The 23,658-nt window shown below is 45.8% G+C and overlaps 1 protein-coding gene across 3 annotated transcripts in view; it reads left to right on the forward strand.

Annotated features, from left to right (window-relative positions):
• Positions 1 to 23,658, forward strand: part of DIS3L2 (DIS3 like 3'-5' exoribonuclease 2) — a 192,318-nt gene that overhangs the window by 80,335 nt on the left and 88,325 nt on the right. For all 3 annotated transcript variants that reach the window (XM_083848724.1, XM_083848725.1, XM_083848726.1), the window contains 2 exons: positions 3,422 to 3,595; positions 19,177 to 19,256. In XM_083848724.1, the coding sequence (XP_083704850.1) occupies positions 3,422 to 3,595; positions 19,177 to 19,256 (254 nt within the window). The remainder of the gene's footprint in view (positions 1 to 3,421; positions 3,596 to 19,176; positions 19,257 to 23,658) is intronic.

Consider the following 23,658-nt stretch of genomic DNA (forward strand, 5'->3'; position numbering starts at 1 on the left):
CCCAGAGAAGCTGTGGATGCCCCATCCCTGGAGGTGCTCAAGGCCAGGCTGGATGGGGCTTTGGGCAGCCTGGTGGGAGGGGTCCCTACCATGGCAGGGGGTTGGAACTGGGTGGTCTTTAAGGTCCCTTCCAACCCATTCCATGATTCTGTGATTCTCCCACTGCTGAAAGAAGCCCTCTGTGTATGATGACTGTGGACAAGTCTGCTCTAGGGACAGACTCAGTAAGGTTTTTAAATTGTTACTGAAGTTATTCTCTCCCGTTTGGGAGCCTGCCTGGCTTTCAGAAAGAATCAAGCCTTATATAATTACGTGTGGTCTTTTTGGAGAGCTCTTATCATGTAACCTTTGACCACGCTGGCAAGTTTCAGCAGAGTGTGGGGAATGGAGAGGGCTCAAATGTATGTTTGTGGGAACGGCTGGCTGAATAGACTCGATCGGTGTCACTGCAAAGGGGCAGATGGCAGCGGGAGGGTGGCTCTGCCCCAGGCACACTCCCATGGGAGATCAAGCTCTGGTGAGCTGGCAGCTCGGAGCAACTCAGTGAGCTTGCACATACAGCTGGTACCCTTCACTTCGTGCCTCCCAAAGCTCCAACTGCAGCACGTTCCTGTCGGTGCTTTCCCTGCCTGCGTACTACCTGTGCCTGACGTCAGCACGAGGGTATTAAAGCGGCCCTCCAGGGTGCTCTAATACTCTCCCATCAACGTCAAAGAAAAAGAAATGTTTACGACTGTAACCATCATAATTTCTTACCTTCTAACATTTTGGAGAAGAAAAAACACACGCAAGCCTGGGGTGTCGCAGACACTGTGACTCCCGGGGAGTGACTGTCTGACCGCCCCTGGGCCCTGTGCCTCTTGTTGTTTATAAGCCTCTTGAACTGTTCTTGCTACCCTTGGTGGCCGCAGAGCCCCATGAGCGAGCCTGGCTGTTACTCCGGGGCCGTCGATGATCCTATATGCGTTACCTTTGATCACATGCTATCCTGTCAGATTTTTGCTCTGATGCAAGTCATCATGTCTGTGTGACTGTAACACGGCCCCAATTAAAGTCCGTCGTACACTTCTTGTTTCAAGGTACTTGGGAAATGTTCCCTGGAACACTGTAAATCAAATGTTAATTACTATTAAACAATATTAGTCCTATATCAAACCTCTGGGTAAACCCCTTATGGTTCATAATCTAATTTCAGTAAACGGATCAAGAGAACATGGGTTTCAAAACTGAGCTGGAAAGCACTCTGGCATTAAAAGGTGCTTTCCATGACTTGTTGTATGGCCCTCCAGCCACCCTCCTGGTGTGCTGCCCTCCCTGCTCTGCCCTTCCGAGAGAAGGGGCAACCGAAGCTTAAGCATATGCCATTTCTTTTTGATAGGGCACCGTGTCCTCCTTTTTCTTTTTTCTTTTTTTTTTTTTTTTTTAATCTATCCATCTGGTCAGGGAAGTTATCTGAGTCAAAATACTTCTTTTGCATTGCAGAGTTTGGTGCAAGGCACGAGGTTGAAGCGCAGGCTCCGTGCTTGTGGTGCTGGTGTGGGTGCTCCTGGGGGGCAGCAGACTCATCCTTCCTAAGTCTCCCAGCTCCGCATTAAAAGTTGGAAATGAAGTGGTAATTTCTCTGGTTTATTGTTAGTGCTGAGAGAGAGGGAGATAAAACTGATGCCTCGTTTATTTACATTAAAATAAGGATCAGACTGGGACCAAGCTGTAGAAGCGGAGAATTAAGCCTAGATGCCAAATGCGCACGTATTTCTGCCGTACAGTTTGTACATAAAATTGAAACAATGGAGGGAAATATCTTTTATCCTTGTTTTCATTTTTATTTTAAAGCTGGGCAATGTGAACTCTACAATTTACCACACCACAAAGCGCACAATCCTTTTCAGCATATTACACAGCGTGACAGGTTTATTACGCAGCCCTTCCCGTCGTGAAGAGAGATAGCTTTGCTCCCATAAAGAAGATGGGCTTGCTTGCGCTGCACGGATGGGGTTTGTTCTGTGGCTTTATGGCACATTTGAAGCCCTGAGAGCATCTTGCTCGTCCAAATGACAAGCACACTGTTTTGGCCCCAATTTTGGAAAGCAATTAGTGCCTGTTCTCAGTCATTAGAATTAAAGCAGAAGGATCAATATCATGATTGTGTATTTTATGCAGTGGAAAAACACTTATTAGAGTGGCTGTGTTTGCACTGTGTTATTACCCCTCTCTTTTGTCATATTTTGATGGATTTGCCTTAATTTCAGTTGTAATTTTCTTGGACCAGGAGCATTATCTCTATTGCCTGTAATGTGCCATTCACCCTAATGGAAGTATATTTAAAAAAAAAAAAGTGTTAGAAAAAATAAAAATCATTACCTCTGTGTACTGTAGAGCAATCTGGGGATGAGAAAGGGGAGGAGAGCCACCGTGGGACGGGTTCTCCTGTAATGCTTGTAACCAGGAAGGGAAGGAGCAAAAGCCCCACTCCTTAGTAGCCCAGGTTTGCACAGTACATCCAGAACCAAACACGTGTCGGACACCAGAGCTCACAGGGAAATGAGTGGTGCGGTTCGCACTGGGCCAGATGGAAACTTTTTGTAAGCGTCACAGAGCAGCAGCCTCATCTGCATGCACGCAGAATGCTGCAGCAAAGGCTGTTAGCACGTGGGACGGTTTCCCTATCTACGACTTGCTTCTAAATCATTGGCTCCTCTATGGTTGGATGGTGGTTCAGAGGCTTCCGCTTAGCTAGGAGACGAGGAACAGACTCCAAAGAGCGCTTAGGTCCTGAAAAGAGCTTGGAAAATGGATGGAATGACAAACTGGGGGCATGTCTGTTTGTGCAGTTCTTTGTAAGAAAAGTAGCATGGGTTCGTCACACCTCCGTCTTCACAGGACATCTCTTTGCCCAGGCAGGGCGATGTTTCTTTTGGTGTGGAGAGCAGTGTGCGGAGCTCCCCGGCTGCTCTCTTCTGCTGAGCTGTCCGGGGTTGGGTGGGAACCTGTTCTCCATCGCAGGTGGTGGGGCTCAGTCGCATTTGAAGTGGTGAGGGGAGGAAGGAGGATCTCCAGGGAAGAAGCCTTTGTAAAGCCCGAGCTGCCTGGGAGGAGAGCTGCACTTTTCTCATCCCCTTTGAATGTGGTTGTTTTCTAAAATTTGACACTTTTACCTCTGTGAGAACCTAGTAATATAAAACATCTCCTTAAAATGAGATATACAAAATAGTCCAGGGTACTGTCTGGCTAATGTTTTGCATCTCCAGCAGACGTAAGTCATGGTATGGTCTGAATTCCTGCCAAGTTCTCTGCCAAAACAAAGGGAGAAGCGAATGGGTGAAGGAGCATGTTTGAGGGCTCGGCCACCTCTCTGCAGAGATGGTAATGCAACAGTTGTAATTACACACTTAAAAAAGCAACCCTTTCCTTCTTTTTGCAGGCAGCTGGCCAAAAGTCTTGGTCAAGCAGGGGAGATTGAGCCGGAAACGGAAGGAATCCTGACAGAGTACGGTGTGGATTTCTCTGACTTTTCCCCCGAAGCCCTGGAATGTCTTCCCCAAAGCCTTCCTTGGTCTATCTCGCTGGGAGAGCTGGCCAAAAGAAGAGATTTAAGGTAACAACAAAAAGCCTGGTCTGTCACTCCTTCTTGTGTCGTTGCGGCATTCTTTTGTTTTGATTTGTTTTGATTTCATCACACTTTGGAGAGACACTGACTTTATTACATGGACTGTGTTACGTGTTACCTGTGCTAGCTTGGAAAAAATGCCTTTGAAACTACCTACAAACCCCCCAAATCAGTTATTTGAAGAAGTGTTTTTTGAGGGAAAGAGGCTTTTTCTCAAAAGAACTATTGAAAACTGAAAATTTGGTGTTTGGCACCTAATCTGAAAGCTTTATGTTTTTGTCTGGAATGTATTACGTATTTTAGTGGTAGTTTTATAGCAGATATTTTCTCAATGCCTGGCAGATTGAATGATCTTGGACATTGTTACTTTGAAACTTAAGCACAGGTAGAGACTGTCCTGCGTTCTCCTGTCTAGTCTCAGCGTTGTTCTCTGTTTTGAAGAGCTGGTGTCACGGGGAGTTTGATCAGGTTAGCAGCTGGCAGACACAGTCCTCCTGGCAACTTCATGCTGTCCGCCCACCTCACGTTACCCATCCCTGCAACTTTGTGATGCTCCCATTGACTTTTGGGAACTCTGTGGTGGTAGACAGTGACATTGCTGGTCTGCTCAAACATAACGATTTGTTGTGCTTAGAGACCTCTTTGCTAGAAAAGATTTAAAGACAAAAGAGGAGTAGTTTGTTTCAAACCTCGATTTGCAGTAAAGGAAGGAAGTTGCAAGAAAGCAAAACAATAAATGTGTTATTAAGATGATACGGTGTGTTCCACTCCCACACGTATAATTGAGTATCCTGTCTCGGTTGGCAGGTCTCATTGTGTCATGGGTAACAGATTCAGCAGCTCAGGATAATGTTGCTTTCTTGCATGTCCTCAGGGTGAAACAGCCCCATGAGCATGGTTCCTCAAGACACTGTGTGCAGTGGTTGAAGCTCCTCTCCCTCTTAGTTTATCTGTTATTGGCATGGCAGCTAACAATTGGAGTGGGTAAGCTGATAAACTGCAGCCGTTTGTATCTGTACCTGGACTCCAGATGTTACTTTGGACCTAATCCTGCACGGCGGCCTGTGACCTTCCCACTGCCTCAGCTTCACTGGAGTTCACTTGCCAAACAATGGAATAATTCAAGGGAGGATTGTGCTCCTGACTGACTAGTGGCCACACTCATATACCAGATCCAGACTGGAGACTTCAGCTACCTTAAAAAAAAAAAAAAAAAAAAAAAAGATACCGAAAGCTGCAGTTCAGAAGCCACTGGAAAGTGCTTATTTTTATATTCTTGACTACATTTCAGTAGCTTTCGCTGTTTCTTCTGACCAAATTCTTTCAAGCAAATAAAGAGCTTGACTTGTCTCCAGTCAGACAATCATTTTTGGAAACAAATTCCAAGTGCGTTTGTTCCTTTTATTGCTGAATTATTGCACTGGGACTTATCAAGGTGATAACAGTTTCGCAGTTAAGCCATTTAAATCCCTCTCTGCCCCTTCCCGACCACAGTGCACACTACAAAGTAGATTTCCTTTTGATCCTCTCAAATATAAACATTTAACAGTCAAGATTTTTAAGACAATTATTTGAGCTTAATGTACTAATCCTTTTAATGTCAACTGCCCCACTGCTGACTAACTAGTTTGTGGTGTAAACACGTACGAAGGAAGATAACATGAGGCTTTTAGTTATGAAAAGTAAAATACAGATGGATCTTCTTCTTTGCTTCATCATAGAGAGAGGTTTATCTACCTGGAAAAAGTTGAGTTTTATTGGTAAATGTAGCATGAACTGTAGTTGAGTGGAGTCCTGCAGCTGGAGACCTGGCTGCCTTCTCTTCTGGTCTCTCCCATCAGACCTCGAGAGACTGTTCCTGACAAATCGAAGTGCTCAGCTATACCTTGATATTAAATGTTAGCTTTCATATTGCTGGCAGTAAGTGCCTTGTGGTGTGTGGCGTGGTACAAGCGGCTGGTACACGCTGGCCCAAGGCAGCATCCAGAGGAAGGCACCTGAGCTGGATGTACATGGGAGCTGTGCCTTGCTTTCCAGGGGTGCTCACGCACTGTTCAGCAACACCTGCCCCTGAGAGCCTAGCTTTGCTCTACTTTGTGCGTGTTGATCTCCCAGGCTACTGTACAGCACTGTAAATATTCTGAGAGTATATTATTAGATAAATTACAGTGAAGTAAAGGCTCGCCTTTCCTCCTGAAATGGTCATGTTAACACTTCTAAATAGCTCGCCCTAATCCAGTTTACACGTTGTTCACCTGACTACGGTAAACATAAATTCGAGTTTGGCTTAAAATACTCTTGTCTATAGTAAATCCTCTCTGGTTCTGTAAAACACTAATGTAAATTTTCTAACATTATTAATTAAGCCTTTGGGATATGGAGCTGAGACCCGAGCAAAGTTTCAGGTTTTCTGGTGTTCCCTCTTTCTGAGATAAGTTTTTGTAGTTTCTTTTCACCACGTGAAATGACTCTTTCCTCCTCGAAAGGCAATTTCTGTCTTCTGTTGAGCCGTGTCCTTGGTGTGGTCAGGTCTGCTTGCGAGCCAGCGTGCAGAGCACTGAGGCAGAGGTTCTGTACCAGAGGCATTCGTGAGAGTGGTTTTAGATGAAAGCAAGGCAATGTGTTTCACTGGTCTGCTGAGGCTGGGCAAGATGAGGGAAGGATACTTTGTCCATGCCATCTTGTAAATATGTTCCTTGATCTTCTGCAAGTCTTTCAGTTTTACAGGAAGCGTGTTCTTGCCATGCATAGTCTGTTTGGATAGCAACTGTGATCTCACCTACATAGCCTGTGCAGAATTGCTTCCAGGAGATCTTTTTTTCATCATTTCTCCAGTAATGGCTCACAAAGAAAGGTTTACATAATATTTTAATATTACTTAAGGCAGAAAAGATCCAAACCTCGTGGATGGCTTTGAAACCTTTCAGCTGATTTAACTCTCTGCTCTGCCAGTTATGCTCAGTTTTGCCATGGACATCTGCTTTTTACCTGGATGGTTTTATCTATTTGTGAAATGAGGCAAGTATTTCATGGGCACTCCCAGCTTAATTGTTTGTAAAGAACACTGAAAATTTCTAATGAAAAGCACTCGGCAAATATTAGATATCTCCATTGCATACCACAGTTGTATTGTACAGAGAGCATGAAGTTTCATGAAGTATCAGAATAGCCTGGTTGAGCAAACTTGCCTTCTGGAGACATTAAATGTGATAACACAGATGGGACTGGACTATTTTATTATTCAGGTTGACCGGAGTTGGTATTCTTCTCCTTAGAAGTGTGAGGAATGTTTCATTTCTGCTTTTAGAGAAATGCTGGAGGATTAGTGTGAAAGGGACAAATTTTGATGGGTGCAAAGTTTCAACCGTTTTCCCATCATCTCCAGTGTTTCAACATGTAATATTCATTTTCTTGTTTGCTTTGCTTTGCACTTAGTGGTTCAGTGGTATGGGACAAAGCACAGCCTGTGAACAGAAGAGGGTCAATGCAAAGGAGGAAATGCAAATTTCAGAGGTGGGCGCAGCAGATGGGGGACTGGAGGAGGAAGCCATTTGAAGAGGTGTAGCCAGGAATCCAAGAAACCCAAAAGCTATTTCTAAGACTTGTTCCAAATGTTTCTAATTTCATTCATATCTTTTTGTTTCCTTTACTGCTTAACTGGGACAAGAAACTAAAGCCAGGAAAGTCCGATCATAGTGGGAAACAAAAACCTAAATATTGGAGAGAGAAAAAAGGCCGTTCTTTGCAAAGCAGTTCTGCCTTTTTGCATGTCTCCCATTGTTGGTGTTACTGTGGAAAATGTATAACATCACTCTTTTGGAAAGCGCTAGAGCCTGTTCAAGTGGAGATGGTTTATATAGTCTAACATGGAAGAACTTGAGGATATCTATTTCTTTACCATTTGCCTAATAATAAGTGAGCCTGTTGACCTCCGCTGGACTATTACAAATGTGAAACTTGGCACTCAAAATTGCTTGCTCTAAATTTTCCAGTTGCTTTCTCTTTTTCCATTTGATGTCATCCTGCCAACTAGTGATTTTATTATTATAAACAGGACATTGTATTCACTTTTAAGAAGAAATATGAAGCTGAAGGTAAAATTACAAACTGCAGTTTCTCAGCTGGCAAAATACAAAACAATGAGCTAAAAATACTGAGCAGAGAAAGGGTGCTGTGGCAAGAAACTCTGAAATATCTACAACATGGATGTGGTCTGAAGAGCAGAAACTGATTGACTTCAGCTGAAAAGCTCTGAACTTTGAGAACTCATGAGAATCACTGGTGATGGGGGGCAGAAGGAACCTCTGGAGATCATCTACTCCAACCCCGGTTGCTCAGGGCTGTGTCAAGCTTGTTTCTGAGTATTTCCAGAGATGGAGATTCTACAACCTCTCTGAACAACCTATTCTGGGGTTTGAGCATGTTTATGGTAAAAAGGTGTTTGTTTTTTTATTGTTTTTTTGTTTGTTTGTTTTTGTAATTTTTCAATTGAACTTTTGTGTTTTGTGCCCATTGCCTCTCATCCTGTCACTAGCTACACTGAGAAGAATCTGGCTCTGTTTACTTAGCCATCTTTGCTCCCTCTCACCAAGTATGTCTTGACATGAGTAAGATGTCCCCACCTGAGCTTTCTCTTCTCGAAGCTGAGCAGTCCCACCTCTCAGCCTCTCCTCTAAAGTCGCACACTTCAATCCCTTGATCATCTCTGAGGCCCTTTAGCAGACTTGCTCCAGTATTTTGATGTCTTCGTGGTACAGGTGAGCCCCGAACTGAACACAGCCCTTCAGCTGTGGTCTCACCAGCGTCCAGTAGAGGGGAAGGATCAGAGGACTGCATCGCTTGACGTGCTGACAGCACTCCTCCTAATGCAGCCCCGTAGGCTGTTGGCCTTCTTTGCCACAAGGACACGTTGTTGGCTCATGTTCAACTCATTGCCCGCCGGGACCCCAAGTCCTTTTTTGCCAAGCTGCTTTCCAGCCAGTCAGCCCCCAGCCTATACCAGTGTGTGGTGTTATTCCTCCCCAGGTGTGCAGGATTTTGCTTTTCCCTTTGAGCTTTGTGACATTCCCATCAACTCATTTCTCTGTTGAGATCTCTGAATGGCAGCAAAACTCTATTCCTCTTGTGAGGAGCATGAGGTTTTTTTTTAGCAGCCTTCTGGCTGCTGAAAGGCCTGGAGGGCATCATCATGGGGTTCAGCAAGGATCCGCAGCATTGGCAGGGGACAATTAATGCTCACTTGCTTCCCTGCTAGTGCAGAGTTAATGAACTTTGCTTTTGCAGACAAAGAGCTCTAAAGAGTGCAATGAAGCTTTCAGCTAAAGTTTGCGTCTTGATATTTCAATACGCTGTGACCCAAATTGCAACTGACCTAAAGCTATCAAAGCTATTAAAGGCTAAATTGTAATTTTGGCTGCCCATTCAGAAATGTAGCATCCTTCCGTTGGTTGATAAGGGAGGAAAAGTGCTGTGCTGTGTCTCTGCATCCTGCTGTGGAGGGAAGCTCTGTGGTTGGCGCTGTTTGTAAGGGGGAAGCTCTGGCAGAAGGGCAGTACCTGCACTGTGGTTCTGCCTGCTGATCCTTTCTTGAGGTGTGGTGCAGCTAGTAACAGGGATTAGCCGTGCTTATAGGAAAAGGTTGACAGCGTGTTCTTTGCTGTAGTTGCCCAAGCAGATTATTGGCTGATAAAATGAGAGGTGATGGTTAAATAAATAAAAATAAAAAATGGCAGCCTTGAGCTGAGCAAGGAGTTGGAGGAAAGCAATCAGCCTCTGAAACAGATGTCTTTTCAAGGCAGGTGGAATACTTTAGTTTGAAATGAGTGCAAGTCAGATAAAACATCATTAAACAGCTTGTTTCCTGGAGATTTTCCACTACAAAAAGCTAGTGTTAAGTAGAGCAAGACTTACTCAGCTATAATAGGATATGTAAAAATGCTCTAGTTTCTGATGGAAACTGAGAAATGGCTTGTTTAGCAAATGTATAAGCAACATTGCTGCAGACCTGACTGTTATCTTGGCGTGGAGCAGAGACACAAACAGGGCCAGATTATGATCTCTGCCCTCTCGCTGGGCACTGAGCTGTTCTGTGACTAATTCAATGTTCTCCATAGGGAGATAGAAGGCACACAAAGGATTACTCAGAAGTGTCTAAGGATGTCAGATCTAGTCCCTCTCTAACAGGACCGAGTCCAGAAGAGTGATGATGTCCGTACCTGCTCTGGTACTTCTGCTGTCCGGGCAGCCTGGGGAACAGTGCTCTTGGATCGGTGAGGAGAGCTAGCGTTAGCACAGTACTCACCCATTAGCTGAGTAAGTAAAACTGAACAAAACAGCGCTCCTGTCAGAGTGATGTGATTCAGCTCCCTGCTCCTGACACTCAGTTGGCTTCTTCAGGTCCTCCGCTCTGTTTTCATAACATTTTCTACTACACTATAGCTACAGCAATTGTGGTGACACTGTTTTGTGCAAAATGATGCATGGTGTTTGCTGTCAGATGCTGCTGTTACCAGTGGCTGGTGTACAGACACACTGGCAACATCACTGGTGTTTTTCCTTACAGGAAGGCGCGTGTGGTCATTGGAAGCGCAGCTTAAAGTGGAATCAGTGGTGTGCAGTTGGACAGGGTTATTGTGTTCTGATATTGCAGGCCATCAAAACCAAGCTTGCTTAGTTAAGAGTGTTTCGCTGTGGAAAACAGTAATAACTTTTGCAACTAGGTTGCTATATATACAGTCTTGTTCCCGTCTGGCTGCTTATTTTATGGAGGGAATAACAGGGAGATGAGGATAAAAATCTTAAATCAGGTTGGGAACATGTCCATTTCTTACTGGATTCTACTGGATCACAAGGTGTGCTTTAACTGCATGCAGTGAGCAGAAGAGTGCCCTATCCTGGCACGTTTATATATGTGAGGTGGCCTGCCCAGTTCAGAGGTGCTGGATGCTGCCACTTTCCCTGATACCACAGATGCTGTTCTCTCACTACAGGTTGGATAGCACTTACGTAGTCAGGAGATGAAAGATCCAAGACCTGGTGTCAGCCAGGGTGTGTCTCTGTTGCTGTAGATGAAGAAACAGAACCGAAGTAGGTGAGGCAGTATATCCCCATTGTGGCATTTCAGGGCCGCGCACTGATCACTAGAACAGGCAGGTCGTTACAAGGAACAACATTTTCTTCATGGCTTCGTTCTGATCCTGAATACTAGGAGACCTATTTACACCTTTACAGACTGTGGTGTTCGCAGTGGGGTCTCATCTCAGCCCACCTCTCATGTCTTTGCAGAGCTCTTTCTTTCCACATCTTGTCTGGCTTTTGTGAGTTGGTTTTTGTCATCTATGTAGGAAATGATGCCTGTAAGACAGCATACCATAGTCATCGTCCCAGTTTCATGGTTCATAGAATGGCTCGGGTTGGAAGGGACCTTAAAGATCACCTAGTTCCAACCCCCCTGGTTCCTCGTGCTTCAGGAGAGAAGGACACTTTTGTCATCAAAGCCGAGAAAACATTTATTTTCTTGAAAAAGAAATCCTTTTTTTCAAGGCCCGTGCTGTAAGCTGTTGAGTGAGCAATGTACGCTCTCTGACTTGTCTGCCCTGAAGGTTTTGGGTGATGGATCCTTGTTCCCAGGTTATTCTCAGATCCTCACTCTCTAAAAAGACAGAAACAAGCATAATGCAGATGGCACACATGAAGGTATTTTCTGTATGAGGCAGAGTTGTCCTGGAGACATCACAGCATGGTTTAGAAGTGGGGCAGTCCAAAGAAGACTAAGGTATTTTGGGAGCTGAGGGACCAACTTGAAAGGAAGGATAAACCATGCAGTGTGTATTTGCCAACACTGAAACTAGAAGTTTGTGAAAGACGTAGTTAACGGTTAAAATACGTGGACCAAAAGGAAGCGAGAATCATTGAAGGTGGTGGGAGGATACAAAGGGGTGTTATGAGGACAAGTAGGGTAAAACAAAGAGGAAACCTTTCCTGTCCAACCTAAAATAGAATGTAGCTTACAGTGCTAAAGAAAGTACTGGAAACTCCATCACTAAAGATGCTTAATACTACACTGGAGAAAGTCCTCGCAAATGTATTGTCAAGTGTAGCCCAGCTCTGACCTATGGGGGTTGGATGACCTAATGTCTCTTCCATTTCTAGCTCGGTGCATCTATGATTAAGGTAGTTTATATAATGCGAGTGCATTTTCAATTACACTCCACCTTCTTGCGTGGGATAGTGGTGGTGCAGAGACCTCATTATATTTGTGGCACAATTACAGCATGACTTGTAGGAAGTATTGCTGGTGCTTGGTCTCTCAGACACTCTGATCTCTGTTATATATACGTTGGCTTTTCAAACCATTTAGTTATGTTCCAAGACTGCTCTTTTTTTTTTTTTTTTTACCTTCTTCCTCCTTACTTTGGGGCCATAAATACACAGAAGGAATAATTGATTCCGGTTCGGCAATCCAGCGAGCAGTCCTTGGTGAAAATGTAAATGTTTATTGTTGTAAAAGTACAATACATCAGGAGCCATTGTTAGCTGCTCTCTTAGACCAAGGTCTGTTTTCTGAACCAGAACAAGATGTTAGCTAAAACATAAACACAGAGAAATTAAAAAGAACAGCACAGGTTTGATGTATAAAGTTGGGCTTTCAATGCATTTTATGGTGTGCTGGATTTCTGTGGGATTTGTATAATTGGTGTTTGGATGGGGCAGTTTTTGCTTCCAATTGTTTTGTAATTTCACTTCATTTTGAAATTTATGCACCATGCAAAGAGAGTTTTGTGGTGTGTCATGTATCTTTGTCGGTGTGTTACAGGGCATTCAGAGTGCCTTCAGAGATTTGTCAGGGCAATTCTATTGCGTGCATATTTTTTAATATATTCCTTTTAAGCAGTCGTCTTGGAAGCAGCCACTCCAGGGCTTTAACTGAAATCTGCCCACATCAAGTGTGACAAATGTGGTAGACACCACACGTAATAGATGTCTTTGGGAGTGGGATGTCGAAATCTCGATGTTCAGGCACTGATTGTTCTCTGAAATTTCTCCCTGCAAAAGTGTCTCATACCCATCTGAGTGATGAACATCGGTGGAACGGGTCCCGTGCTTATTGGCACTTCATAGCGAACCTGCGCAGACAGCGTGGTCAAGTTGGGTTTACTTGGGATTGAGGGATGAGATTTGATTTTTGCGGTTGCCATAACAATTGGGCTGTTGTGTGAAAAAACGTTTGTAGCTTTCACTGGAGTGAGTTGACAGCTCTAGGATGCCTATTTCCAAATTAAAACAACTGTTTCCAGCTCTGAGAAATGATGTCTGTTTAGCTTTTCCAAGATAGAGCTCAGCAGGTTCTTAGAAATGACCTGAAGAGCCTAAGGACTCTAAAAGTGCCTTCGTTGCTTAATTTTAAAAAGCCAGCTTCGAGCTGAAGTTAATAAGGGTAAAACCAGGATGCGGAGCTCTCGGTCCCACCCAGCTATTGTATGCACTCACAAAGTGAAGAGAACAGGACAATCTAAAGAGTCCCTAGAAGAATGTAAATGCACTGCAAGTGTCTAGACATGCAGTCACTCTTACTGTGAATGTCTCAGCACTGACATGTTCAAGTTTAAAGAAGGCTCGTAATGCCTATACTTCAATAAACAAAACGATGGTCGTTGCCATCTCCCCTCCAGCTGCAGCAGCGTGGGCGCTGGAGATCGGGTAATGCTTTTGCGAAAGATCTCAGGAGATGCTTCAGGGACTGCGGGCTGGCAGCAGGAGCCGGCGCAGGACGGGAGGTCAGCATTTGGTGGTCACCCAGCTGGTTGAATCTGCAGCCACGCGCTGTTTGCCTGTCGGGAATTCACAGCCAGCAGGTTGCAGCCAGCAGGTTGCAGCCACCTTCTCCCTGCTAGCGGATGCTGTGGCTTCTGGTGGATTCTTTGTCTTTTGTAGTCCTTTTGGATGCGTTGGTTTTGGTGAATGACCTGTGAATGCTGCAGGAGGCTGCCTCAGTCAGCAGGTTGCCCTTGGGAGACAGTCAGGGCAGGGAGGTAAGTAAGGCGTTCAGGCACCTTAATTCCACCTCAGCCCCTTTGCCTGGATCCCCAGTTGGGAGAAAATTGGTGGTTCCCTGCTCAGCCCTTTCCTTAGGTGCTCGGGCTTGCTGTCAGAGGCACCAGCCTTCCCTGGTTCCCGAATAGCTGGTGTCTGCTCCCTGCTTTAGGGCTCTGCCTCCTGCGAACGGTCACTTCATCTGGTAAGAGCAACATCTTGCTTCATCGAGGGCTTTCTGATGTCCCAGCGGGTACACGCAGTTCCCTGAACTGTTTCACGGTTGTTGGCGTCTGTTAGAGTGGTGCAAATCTGGGCTCAGCATCTCTGCTGGCACGCTGCTGCCTGCGGAGGCTGTCCAGTTGTGTTAGCAGGGTTCGCACGGCTGCGTGGCGCTGCTTTGTTTGCTGTGCACAAACCGTCGCTTTCCTGCATTAGCAGCATCGAGCTGCTTTCAGAGAAAATCACGCAGGTAACACCCAGACTTCACCCAACCACCGGCCACGCCGGGAACCTCGCTTCTGCTGCAGCCTGAGGCCATGGCTTACAAACGCAGCGCTTCGTCTTGGTGCACGCAGGCTTCCACTCGAGCGAAGATGGAGCACTGACCACTGGGACTTGTGATCTCCTTGTGTTATATTTTATGGCGAGCTCCAACTGATTTATTGAGTTTTGAATGATTTTAGCTGGCAAAAAGCTATACTGATGTACTGTAACAAACCTTGCAGCACCGACTGTATGCTATTTTCTCCGCTGATTCTTGTGAATACCTTTGCATAGATGTACTTATTTACACAGAGAAAAACAAACTGCCGTTGCAGTCCTGTGATCTGCGAACATTTTAATTACCATGATGGTAATCCTAGCTCACTAACAGACTGTTTATCTTACCTCTACTGCGGCAATAGCCATTTATTTTAGGTTCTGTTAAAGGTAAGAAGACTAACTGCTCTGCAGATACGCTCCTCCACTTTAATTAGGCTTCCTTAAGGTGTACAAAGAGAAATGGCACTTAATTAGCTTTCCTTAAATTAGGATTGATATTCTGGCTTGTATATGTGCACGCTGTCGTTACCGTCTAATAAACGGAGCGCTCTGCTCTGCACATTTTTTCCCCAGATGGTTGATTTGCAAGATGGCAGACGGGGCCGGCGTGCGAGCTGTGCCTTCGGCAGTGCTGAAGGGGCTTCAGCAGGGTGCAGACGGCGTGAGTGGCACGTGCGGGTCCACCGCGCTCCGTGCGAGCCGTTCCCCCAAAACTCTTGTAGGCATGGCCCGGCTCCAGTGTGCAAATCCTCTGGCCACCTGGAGGAGGGAGAAAAAGATTTTATTCTTCCATCAACACAAACTCCATGCCAGGGCAAGTCCACCTCTGCAGACCCGCATTAAACATAGGTTTCGGACAAAGAAGCTCCCGTAAAAAGTGGAAGTTTGCACACTGAAATGTTTCTTTTTGGCTAGCGTGCGGAGGCTGGGGGTTTCTTAAAAGACACACATTTATCTCCAGCCCTTTTCAGCATGAAGACCGGAAAATCTCTTAACTCTGTGTGCGTCTCTATCTCCTAAACCAGTTTCCTTTCACTAACTAACTTGTGTGTTTGTTGGAACAAATGGACTTGGAACATCTCATTACTTTTACAAAGTATGTTTTGACAATTTTAAATGAATAAAACAGATTTTTATTAGGTGTAATGACAATGAGAGACGGCTCCTTCGGGGCTTTTAAAGCAGGGGGGGAGAGGAATGATCGGGCTGCTTAATCCACAAGGTCACCTTGGCAGCCCTCCAGAAGCCGGCGACAGCTGCCAATTTGTATTTACCTGTGGTCAATGCAAATATGCCTGCATGCAGCCGTGATATTTGCTTGCGCTTAAGCAACGTCTTTGTTAGCAGGTGCATGAGAAGTGCTGTTGCCTTGAGGTTTAGCCATACAACCCACGGCAGGTTGGTTTTGTTATTGGTTACGCTCAGAAATGTGGTCTGATCTCTCCGGGATGTTTGTGCCGCAGCCTTTGGGGTATTGTACAGCCGGCCAGCATGGCCAGTGGAGGAATTTCAATGGCTCCTTCCTCCTCAGCGAGCGGACTTGCCGCATAGCTGGGAGCAATGTTATTTCTTCACCCGGCTGGGTTTTGTCAGCCTGCCTCCGGGGTGCTCCCGGGGGACCTGGCCTCGAGCAAGTGCCAAGGGAAGGGGACAATTTGTGGGGCAGGGGGCGGCTGCGCTGCCAACCCCAGCCTTTCCCCCGTCCCTTGTCTCTGCCTGCTGCTAGTGTGCCCTGGGACTGGAGGAGGCTCTGAAGTCGTCCGGAGATAAAAAGTGACAGTGGCAGGGCTGGAGGAAAAGCAAGAGGCGACAGCAGAGCCCTAGGCCTTCCTGAGAGCTTGCCTGGAGGAGCACACGTGGGGGTGCTGCACTCGTGCCCGGCGCTGCAGTCCCATCGCTCGGCGGATTGTTTTCTTTCCCACATGCCAGCCCCGGTTCCTGTAGCCATCTGAAACCTCTCCAGTAATAAAAGCTGAAAACCAGAAATATAATTCATCACACTTAATAATGCAATTACTGGTAAGCAGAATTCACTTAGAAAATTTTAGTCAGGTGTACTCCTTTGTGCCAGAATTATCTCACTGCCACGGATTTTGAGCTCTGCTTGCAAATCAGCGTCTCTTGTCCCAGTGACTACCTGGCCTGCAACATTTCTGCAGGGCCCCTGTGCCAAGGAGTATCGTTCCCTGTGTTACTTGCTCAGTGACTTTCTTACCTCACCTTGCAGTCTGTGCCCAGAATAAGCTGCCCGTGACAAGCTACAAGTTCAAGTCCCTCGAGCAGTTTGAAAGGAGAAGCGGATCTGAGCCTGGTGGTAAAACATATCCCAGCTGTGCTGCATGTAGAGGTGCTGCTGGGAAATGCTAGATCACTGTTTGCCTGGACCCCTCTTCAACTTTGCATCTGTGAGCTTAAATATCCCAGCCGAGAGCTGTGCCTGCACGCAAAGGGGCTGCAGGAGCCCGGCCAGCGGCCCCGAGCGGCAACGAGCCCTGCACCACGCATTGCCCGGGGGGGCTGGGGCCACCCCCAGCCCAGCTCCGTGTGCTCTGAACCGGGGCCACCACCGACCTCTGCAGCAGCCTTCCCTGGCCAAACACATCTCGGCAAAGCAGCTCTGCTAGTTGCTACCATCGTATAAATGTGTTCAGGATTTGGCACTCGCCTTTTTACGTTCACTTCTTTCCAGGGCAAGCTGCAAATATGCACTTTGTTGAAACCAATCTGCTAATCTTTAAACTGCCTGCAGCTACAATTCGCAATGGGTGGCAGAGGCTTGCGGTTGCGGGCCCCGAACGTCTGGGCTCAGCTATCTCTTCCCATGCCACAGGAACCCGCTTTCTCTTTGAAGAAGCTCTTTAACCTTTTTCTTGGTCACTTGTCAGCGTAAATCAAGCCATTAGGTTCTGCTCGCTGCTGTTCGCTCTTTTAAATTAAGGAGCTTGAAGGAAGATTTACTTGACGTGGCTGGGGGGCAGTCGCGGTGCCAGGCTGCGGTGCGTGGACGCGTGCACGCCTGCAAGCTGCTTGTGGTGGCTGTGTGTCTGTGCACACACACAGCTCCCTGAGGTGCTGTACCCTGGGGAGGAGAGATCCTGAAATTCCTGCCTTAGGTAGACTTGGGATTTTAAGGGCTCCTTATTTGTGGAAGCAAGGACGCTTGCAAGCCTTTACAAATTAGTTGATTCCTGCGGCCGGATGGCTAGACACCAACAGATCAAAGTCGCCGTGTAGTTGAAAAGATTTGATATCTTTCAGTGTCACGATCTGTAATTTGTTTGGATGCATGTGAAGGCTCAGAAACTAATGTGCGTTGAGGGATTAAGGCGGCTTTGCTGTCCAATCTGAAAGCTAGCATATTCTAAAAGATTTTCAAAGTCTCGGAAGGGAGTGAAGTGCTTTACTGATTTTTATGTCTTTGAAAATCTCTATTTAGTGTGCCTGGTGGAATTATATAAATACACGCTGCCAGCTGTCTGACACCAACAGATACCACCCAGAGCGTTTAAGCACTGAAGTGATAGGCCTGCAAAGATAGAGCCATCGCTCTCGCTGTGCAAGCGCCCATGCAAAAAGACGGAGACTTGCTAATTCCGTGTGACGCTTGCTCATTTAAAGGTTCGCTGTAATTTTTCCCCTCCCACCTCTGCTGCCCCAGGAGGATATCAGTGGCTGTGTGGTAAGAAAAACAAATGTGCTCTCATTAGACATCTCCAGAAGGGAGGTGCCACCGTGATCCGAGTCTTCCTGCGGCGAGAAGAAAAGCAGCTGTCTGATCTCTTCCTTGGCAGCCTCGGCCTGTACCATTGTGCTTGGGGATCTTTGACCTCGGGAGGGGCTGAATTTGTTCCAAATGTTAAGATAAAAGCAAAATAAACCAGCAAACCCGTTCCTTTGCTGTATTCGCCGCTCTTTTGGGTCTAGTCTCACATTCCCCACCGTGCTTGGGATGCCCTCCTGTAGGCCAGGGGCCTGGGCAGGAAGGTGCGGTAGGGCAGCCTGGAGTGAAGGGAGGCCCTGAGCAGGAGTTTCAGAAGGGGTTTTGGTTTTTTGTCCTGAGTACTTCAGGTTTTAGGTCTCTGTGCTTTGAACGCGATGATGCCTGAGGTCAGATGCTATATTTTGGCTTGTCTCCATGGCCATAGACTGTAACTGTCTATCTCGGTACGTTCCCAGTGTCCCTGCCACCCACTGCTGGGGGACACAAGTTCTGTAAGCTGTCCAGGGCAAGGCTGGTTATTCCAGGTACCACCTATTGCGGCATATGTGGAGGGGCGTTCAGCTTTTCCTAAGCACCATGTTGATTTGCTAAATCTAATTAGCTAATTGGGAGCTCTTTTACTCTTTAACTTTCATAGTGTTTCATATTGAACCTGATTTTCCCTTCGGTGCACGATCTGCAACGTAGATGTTATAAAGTACCGCAGCCCTTCAGTGTCTGCACCGAGAACGAAAGACTCACTCCTGCTTTAGTTATCACACAGCCTGGTTAGTGAGTGTTTCGCTGCCTCTGCTCCATGCTAGCTGTGCTCATGGAGTCACAGATGCTCCAGTACCTGCTCTTATGCACGGGGCTGTGGGTTATTTGTGGTTAATTTAGCTCTACCATTAGGGACCATCTCTTTTTCCTCTATCTGCAAGGCATCGAGACTTTTCCCTGCTTGTTTCTTTAGAGTGAACTTGATGGGATCAGTTGTTTAGTTTTTGTGGAGGAAAATCAGCAATGAGATGAAACCTGTTAAAAGCAATCAGTTCTACCAAAAAGAAAAACTAAAGAAAACAACAACAAAAAACTGACATCAAGGAGTTTCACTTCTCCAAAACTTCTTTTTTGCATTAGATTTAGACTTTCAGATTAGTTTGGAAGATGTTTCAACAGCCTGAGTCTTCTGAAAACATTGTTATTATTGTCTGGATGTCTCTGGTCTATGTGTTTTGATACCTTCCTCATGACTGGAAGATAAATTTTCCTTTTTTTTTTTCTTGGATAGGAAAGAATGCATTTTCACCATCGACCCATCAACTGCCAAAGATCTTGATGATGCTTTGTCCTGTAAACAACTCCCTGACGGTATGAGATATATTTTACAAAATACTGCTCAGTGTTTATGTTCAGCAGTTGACGTGTTCATATATATATAATTTGTCATGTAGTATTCTTTACCGAATATGAGTAAGTGATAAGTTTTTCTCCTGTTTTAATTGCCTGTTTTCAGAAATCATAGAGCAGATATCTTCAAGCTGCAGCCTGAAATAATGCTGGTGTCAGGAAATGCAGAACCACAATATTTTGCATATTGGAACTATAATTTGATTTGAGCAGATCTCAGCTGTCCCTTGTTATTAAGGAACTTACAGTTAAATAGCTAATATACCACTCTCGTATACTGAAGTCTAGTAAAACTTTGACCTCGAGCACGTAGAGTCCCTGGATAAAGGAACCTGGTTTTTGAAGGTCACTGGGTGAATTGCTTCTTGGTGTTTGCTTATGGGATGCTGGGAGTAGTCAGATGAGCAGAGTGTGCCTTATATGTTGTGTTCCTCTTCTCATTGCCTTTTAAGCTTTCTGTTCTGCCTTATTTGTACTTTTACTATGCCATAGGCCAGCAGAACAGAAAGTAAAGCTCCAGAAGCCAAGTCTTGATGATTCTGACTAAAGGAACTTCACTCTTGTAAGCTTACTTTGCTATCCAAGTTCTGCTCGTTTAGTTTGATGAAATCCAGTAACAGGCTTGGTTTAGAAATAGTACATGATTTGATTAACATATCCACAACTAATAAAGAAGATAAAGTGATTTTTCTTCGTGTTTTGCTTGCTCTTATTAGTCATCACAATATGATAATATCAAAGACATGATTCCCTGTTTTTGGTTGATTTCATTCTGTGTAACGTGGCCAATAAATTGTGTCATTTAGACACAGGTACGGAATAGTATTACAGGGCTATAGAACTAATTAAAACAAACACAGAATAAAGCCAAATGCAAGAAAATTTGAGGCCAATAAAGTTATTTCTGATTATATTGATATATCAATTTTGAGACAAGGTTAAGGAAAAATTGCTGTTCTGTCTCACAGAAAATTTAAACAGTCTTCTTGAGAGATCCTGAACTTAACTCTGTTCTCCCTCTTTGTGCTTCATCATGCGAATTATCTGTAGATTTATGAGTGTTGTGATCCCACAGTCACTCAGAACTAAGGTGTTGAAACTCTGGCATCTGAACCTCTACTGACCTACATGTGCATGGATTTTAGATGCTGCACAAAACCATTCACTGAACTGGTTTGCGATGCATTTTTCTCTTATCCATAAGCCATTTGGAGAATATGTTCAAGGAAAATATCTGTTTGACCAAGAATTTTTCATTCCCAGGGACAGTATCGCTCATGCCTGGGACTTGGTATATCTGCCAGGCAGAGTTGTGGAGCGTGTTTTCTTTCCCATACTGCAGAAAATGCTGTATGAGCCCTCTTCCTGCAACCTGGGAGGAAGGAGAAGTGCCGGCGCATAAAGGATCCTCTCTACCTGTAATGTCCAGCCAAGAGCCTTCTAGACATTATCAGGCTGTTGCTTGACTGTGGGAGCTCTGTAGTCTGATGACAAAATGCCCCCTTGTGAGGCAGAGGTGGGATCGCAGCAGTGCTGCCCCACGTGCCCTGTTGGAACAAGTCCTTCTCATGCAACTAAACTGAGGAGGGAAAACCCAAAAAACCACCCAAGTCTTCTTGGCTGTTTTTTTTTCCTGACTCCTCCCTCTCCTAGGGGCTGTGTTAAGGCCTGTGCTGGCTTCTTGGATTCCCCAGATGAATATTTTCCCTGCCCTTTCCTGATCTTCAGTGAAGGCTAAGGAATATGTGAGAGGGTCACGTCAAAGCCATGCTTCCAGGGAATGAGTGTACTTGTACGTGACCAGGAGCAAGCACTGTTCCCCCTCCCACCATACCCTGTTCTTTCAAAGGTGATCTCTGATGTACTTATCCTGAGTGGGCAGAGGATGCTTTTGCAGTCAGATAATACTTCATCTTCTCAGGAAAATGAGGCAGTTGGGAAAGGAAGGTAAAATGGATTGGACTACAGGGTCACTCTGCACAGGGAGGGTTTGCAAAGCTCAGCTTTTCAAATAAAACAAAAGTGGAAGGTACAGGAACCTTTCTCTTCTCTCAGTTCCCCAAAATAAACTTTGCTAGTGTGATTTAGAAGAGACATGAAGAAACCCTGAAAGAGTCAGGGACTGACTGTCAGGGCATGGCCGACTTCCTGAGAGTAAAAGTTAAGGTTTCTGTGGCTTGTATCCAAAACTTATGGAGTGGGAAATCCAGTGTGGATTTATGGCTTTTGAAAGTTTGCGTCCTTCTTGGGAGCGTTGTGCATGTTCCTCATTCCCCCAGACGAGCCGTGGATGAGCAAATCCAAGAGGTGCTGTAAAAGCAGGCAAGTGAATGCATCCACTGGGGGCTGTCCCAGCCCTCAGGCCTTTGTTCGCCCCCACATATCATTTTCCATGAATCACAAAGTGTGATTAAGAGCCTGCTCGCAGCAGCCCTTTGTGTAGGATCTCTGCCTTTTGGCTGGAGCCGTACATTCTCCAGCAGGCTCGTTCCGCCCTGGACTCCTCTCAATGAGAAGGCGCTCTGAGCTGGAGCCTCCTTTAAGAGCGATCTTTTCTGTGCCCCCCCTGGGCACCGTGCCCCCTGCCTCTCCTGCCAGCCTCGGCCCCGCTGTGGGAGCAGCACCACGCTCCAGCAGGGCTTAGGCCAAGGAACATCACCCCCTTGGCATGACGTCTTTTGTGGCTGGTGAGTGTCCCAAGGACCAGATTCTCCATCAGTCTGGAAGGAACCAGTATGGAAATGGCCTTTCTTTAAATTAGAAATGTCTTGTTTATTCTAAGGAGACCCAGTGGCTCAGAAGGAAATATGGACGAGAAAACCACGTCTTCGTGGTCTTTGGTGAGTTCTGAGCACTCCGGGAGGGAGCAGAGGAGCAGAGCGGGAGCGAGCGGCACAAAAAGCAGGAGAGAGACTGCAGGAAACCCTCCGCATCCATCGAGCAGACGGGGCAGCTGTCCGGCCTGCTCGGTGTGTCCCCAGGCAGACGGGAATGAAATGTCAGCGTCGTGTCTGTGCTGCGATGTTTAAATGCTCGTTGAAAGCAGGAGATTTATCTAAAGCAAAGATGTCCAGTCTGCTAGCTGGAGTCACGTCCAACAACTGATGGTGTGCAATCATCTCCTTGCATGATCTTTTTATGTGTAGATGAGTAATAAAAGCAACCAAGAACCATCCTGAGGGACTCTTGTCCATTCTCCTCCCAATGTGCTGCTGTTTGGGGCACAAACTTCCTCCAGCATTTCCCGAACCTTTTTCTGACAGTTGTGGCTCACCGCTGAAGTGCTGAATGCCAAAGGTGAATTTTTTGAAACACTTGATGATCTGAAAACCCCGATCTAAATACCGTTTTGTGAGCCTCCTGTAAGGAGTATGTTTCCCGTACATTTGGCATATTACCTATATCCTGCGCCCCTTTCTGAGGTGTCACCTCAGAGATGCAGCTGCAGAGCGTCTTGCCCAAGGCACAGTGCTTCAGAAGCAGGGTGCTAGATCCTCAGCCAGGGAGTGAGCATCACATAGTCTCTGTTCCTTGCAGGAGACAGTAACAGAAACGTGTGTATTTGTATTACCCGACACGTGCACCCTCACTGCTGTCCTTACTTGGCATCCAGGGAGGGAAGGAGCATTTTGAGCTAGGTCACAGCCTTCAGATCCTGGATGGCACAGGTCCCTGCCCTGCCGGGGAGACTTCTCCTCACCTTCCAGCTCTGGGGATTTCAGCCCTCAGACCTGTCCTTTGTCGGAGACGTTCAGATCCATCTTGTTTCACAAGTTCTTGGGGCGTTTTCTTGCATGAGAATTGAATCTCTGGATTCGTTACTGTTTGGCCCACTGTGCAGCTATAGCCTTAGTCATCATCTGCCTGGGGTCCCTCAGCTGCTACAGGAAAACAAGGACTACTGTTATAGGCCTGTGAAGTGTGGATGGCAAAAGCAAGGGTATAAAGCCATCAGCATACATGATTTATTTTTCATTTTTTTGACATCTGTACTTTCACTGAAAATTTTCAGGAACTAGTGATCTAGAAAGGTCAAAAACCAGTGCTAGGGGTCCCTTGGGTTTACTTGCTTGCAAAGCTGTTTCTGTTTGCAACCCTTCTGTGTTAAGGAGAGCTCTTATGGGAATATTAATCTTGCACTTACTGGATCTTCTTGATGTATTTTGGAGGTACCCTGAGGGATTTCTGGCTTTAAAAGTTGCTATACTAGCTGCAATTATTATGACAAAGAGTTGTTTTAGAGGTTAAAGAGCTTATCCAGGGCTGGCAAGACTTCATGTCTCATGAGGACAAAGTTGTGTTAAGAGTTAACACATCTTTTATTCCAAACGTAAACCCAGTTACAAGAAATTATTATTTTTTC

The sequence above is a fragment of the Anser anser genome (genome assembly GCF_964211835.1).
Source record: "Anser anser genome assembly, chromosome: 9".
In the NCBI taxonomy this organism is placed as follows: Eukaryota; Metazoa; Chordata; class Aves; order Anseriformes; family Anatidae; genus Anser; species Anser anser.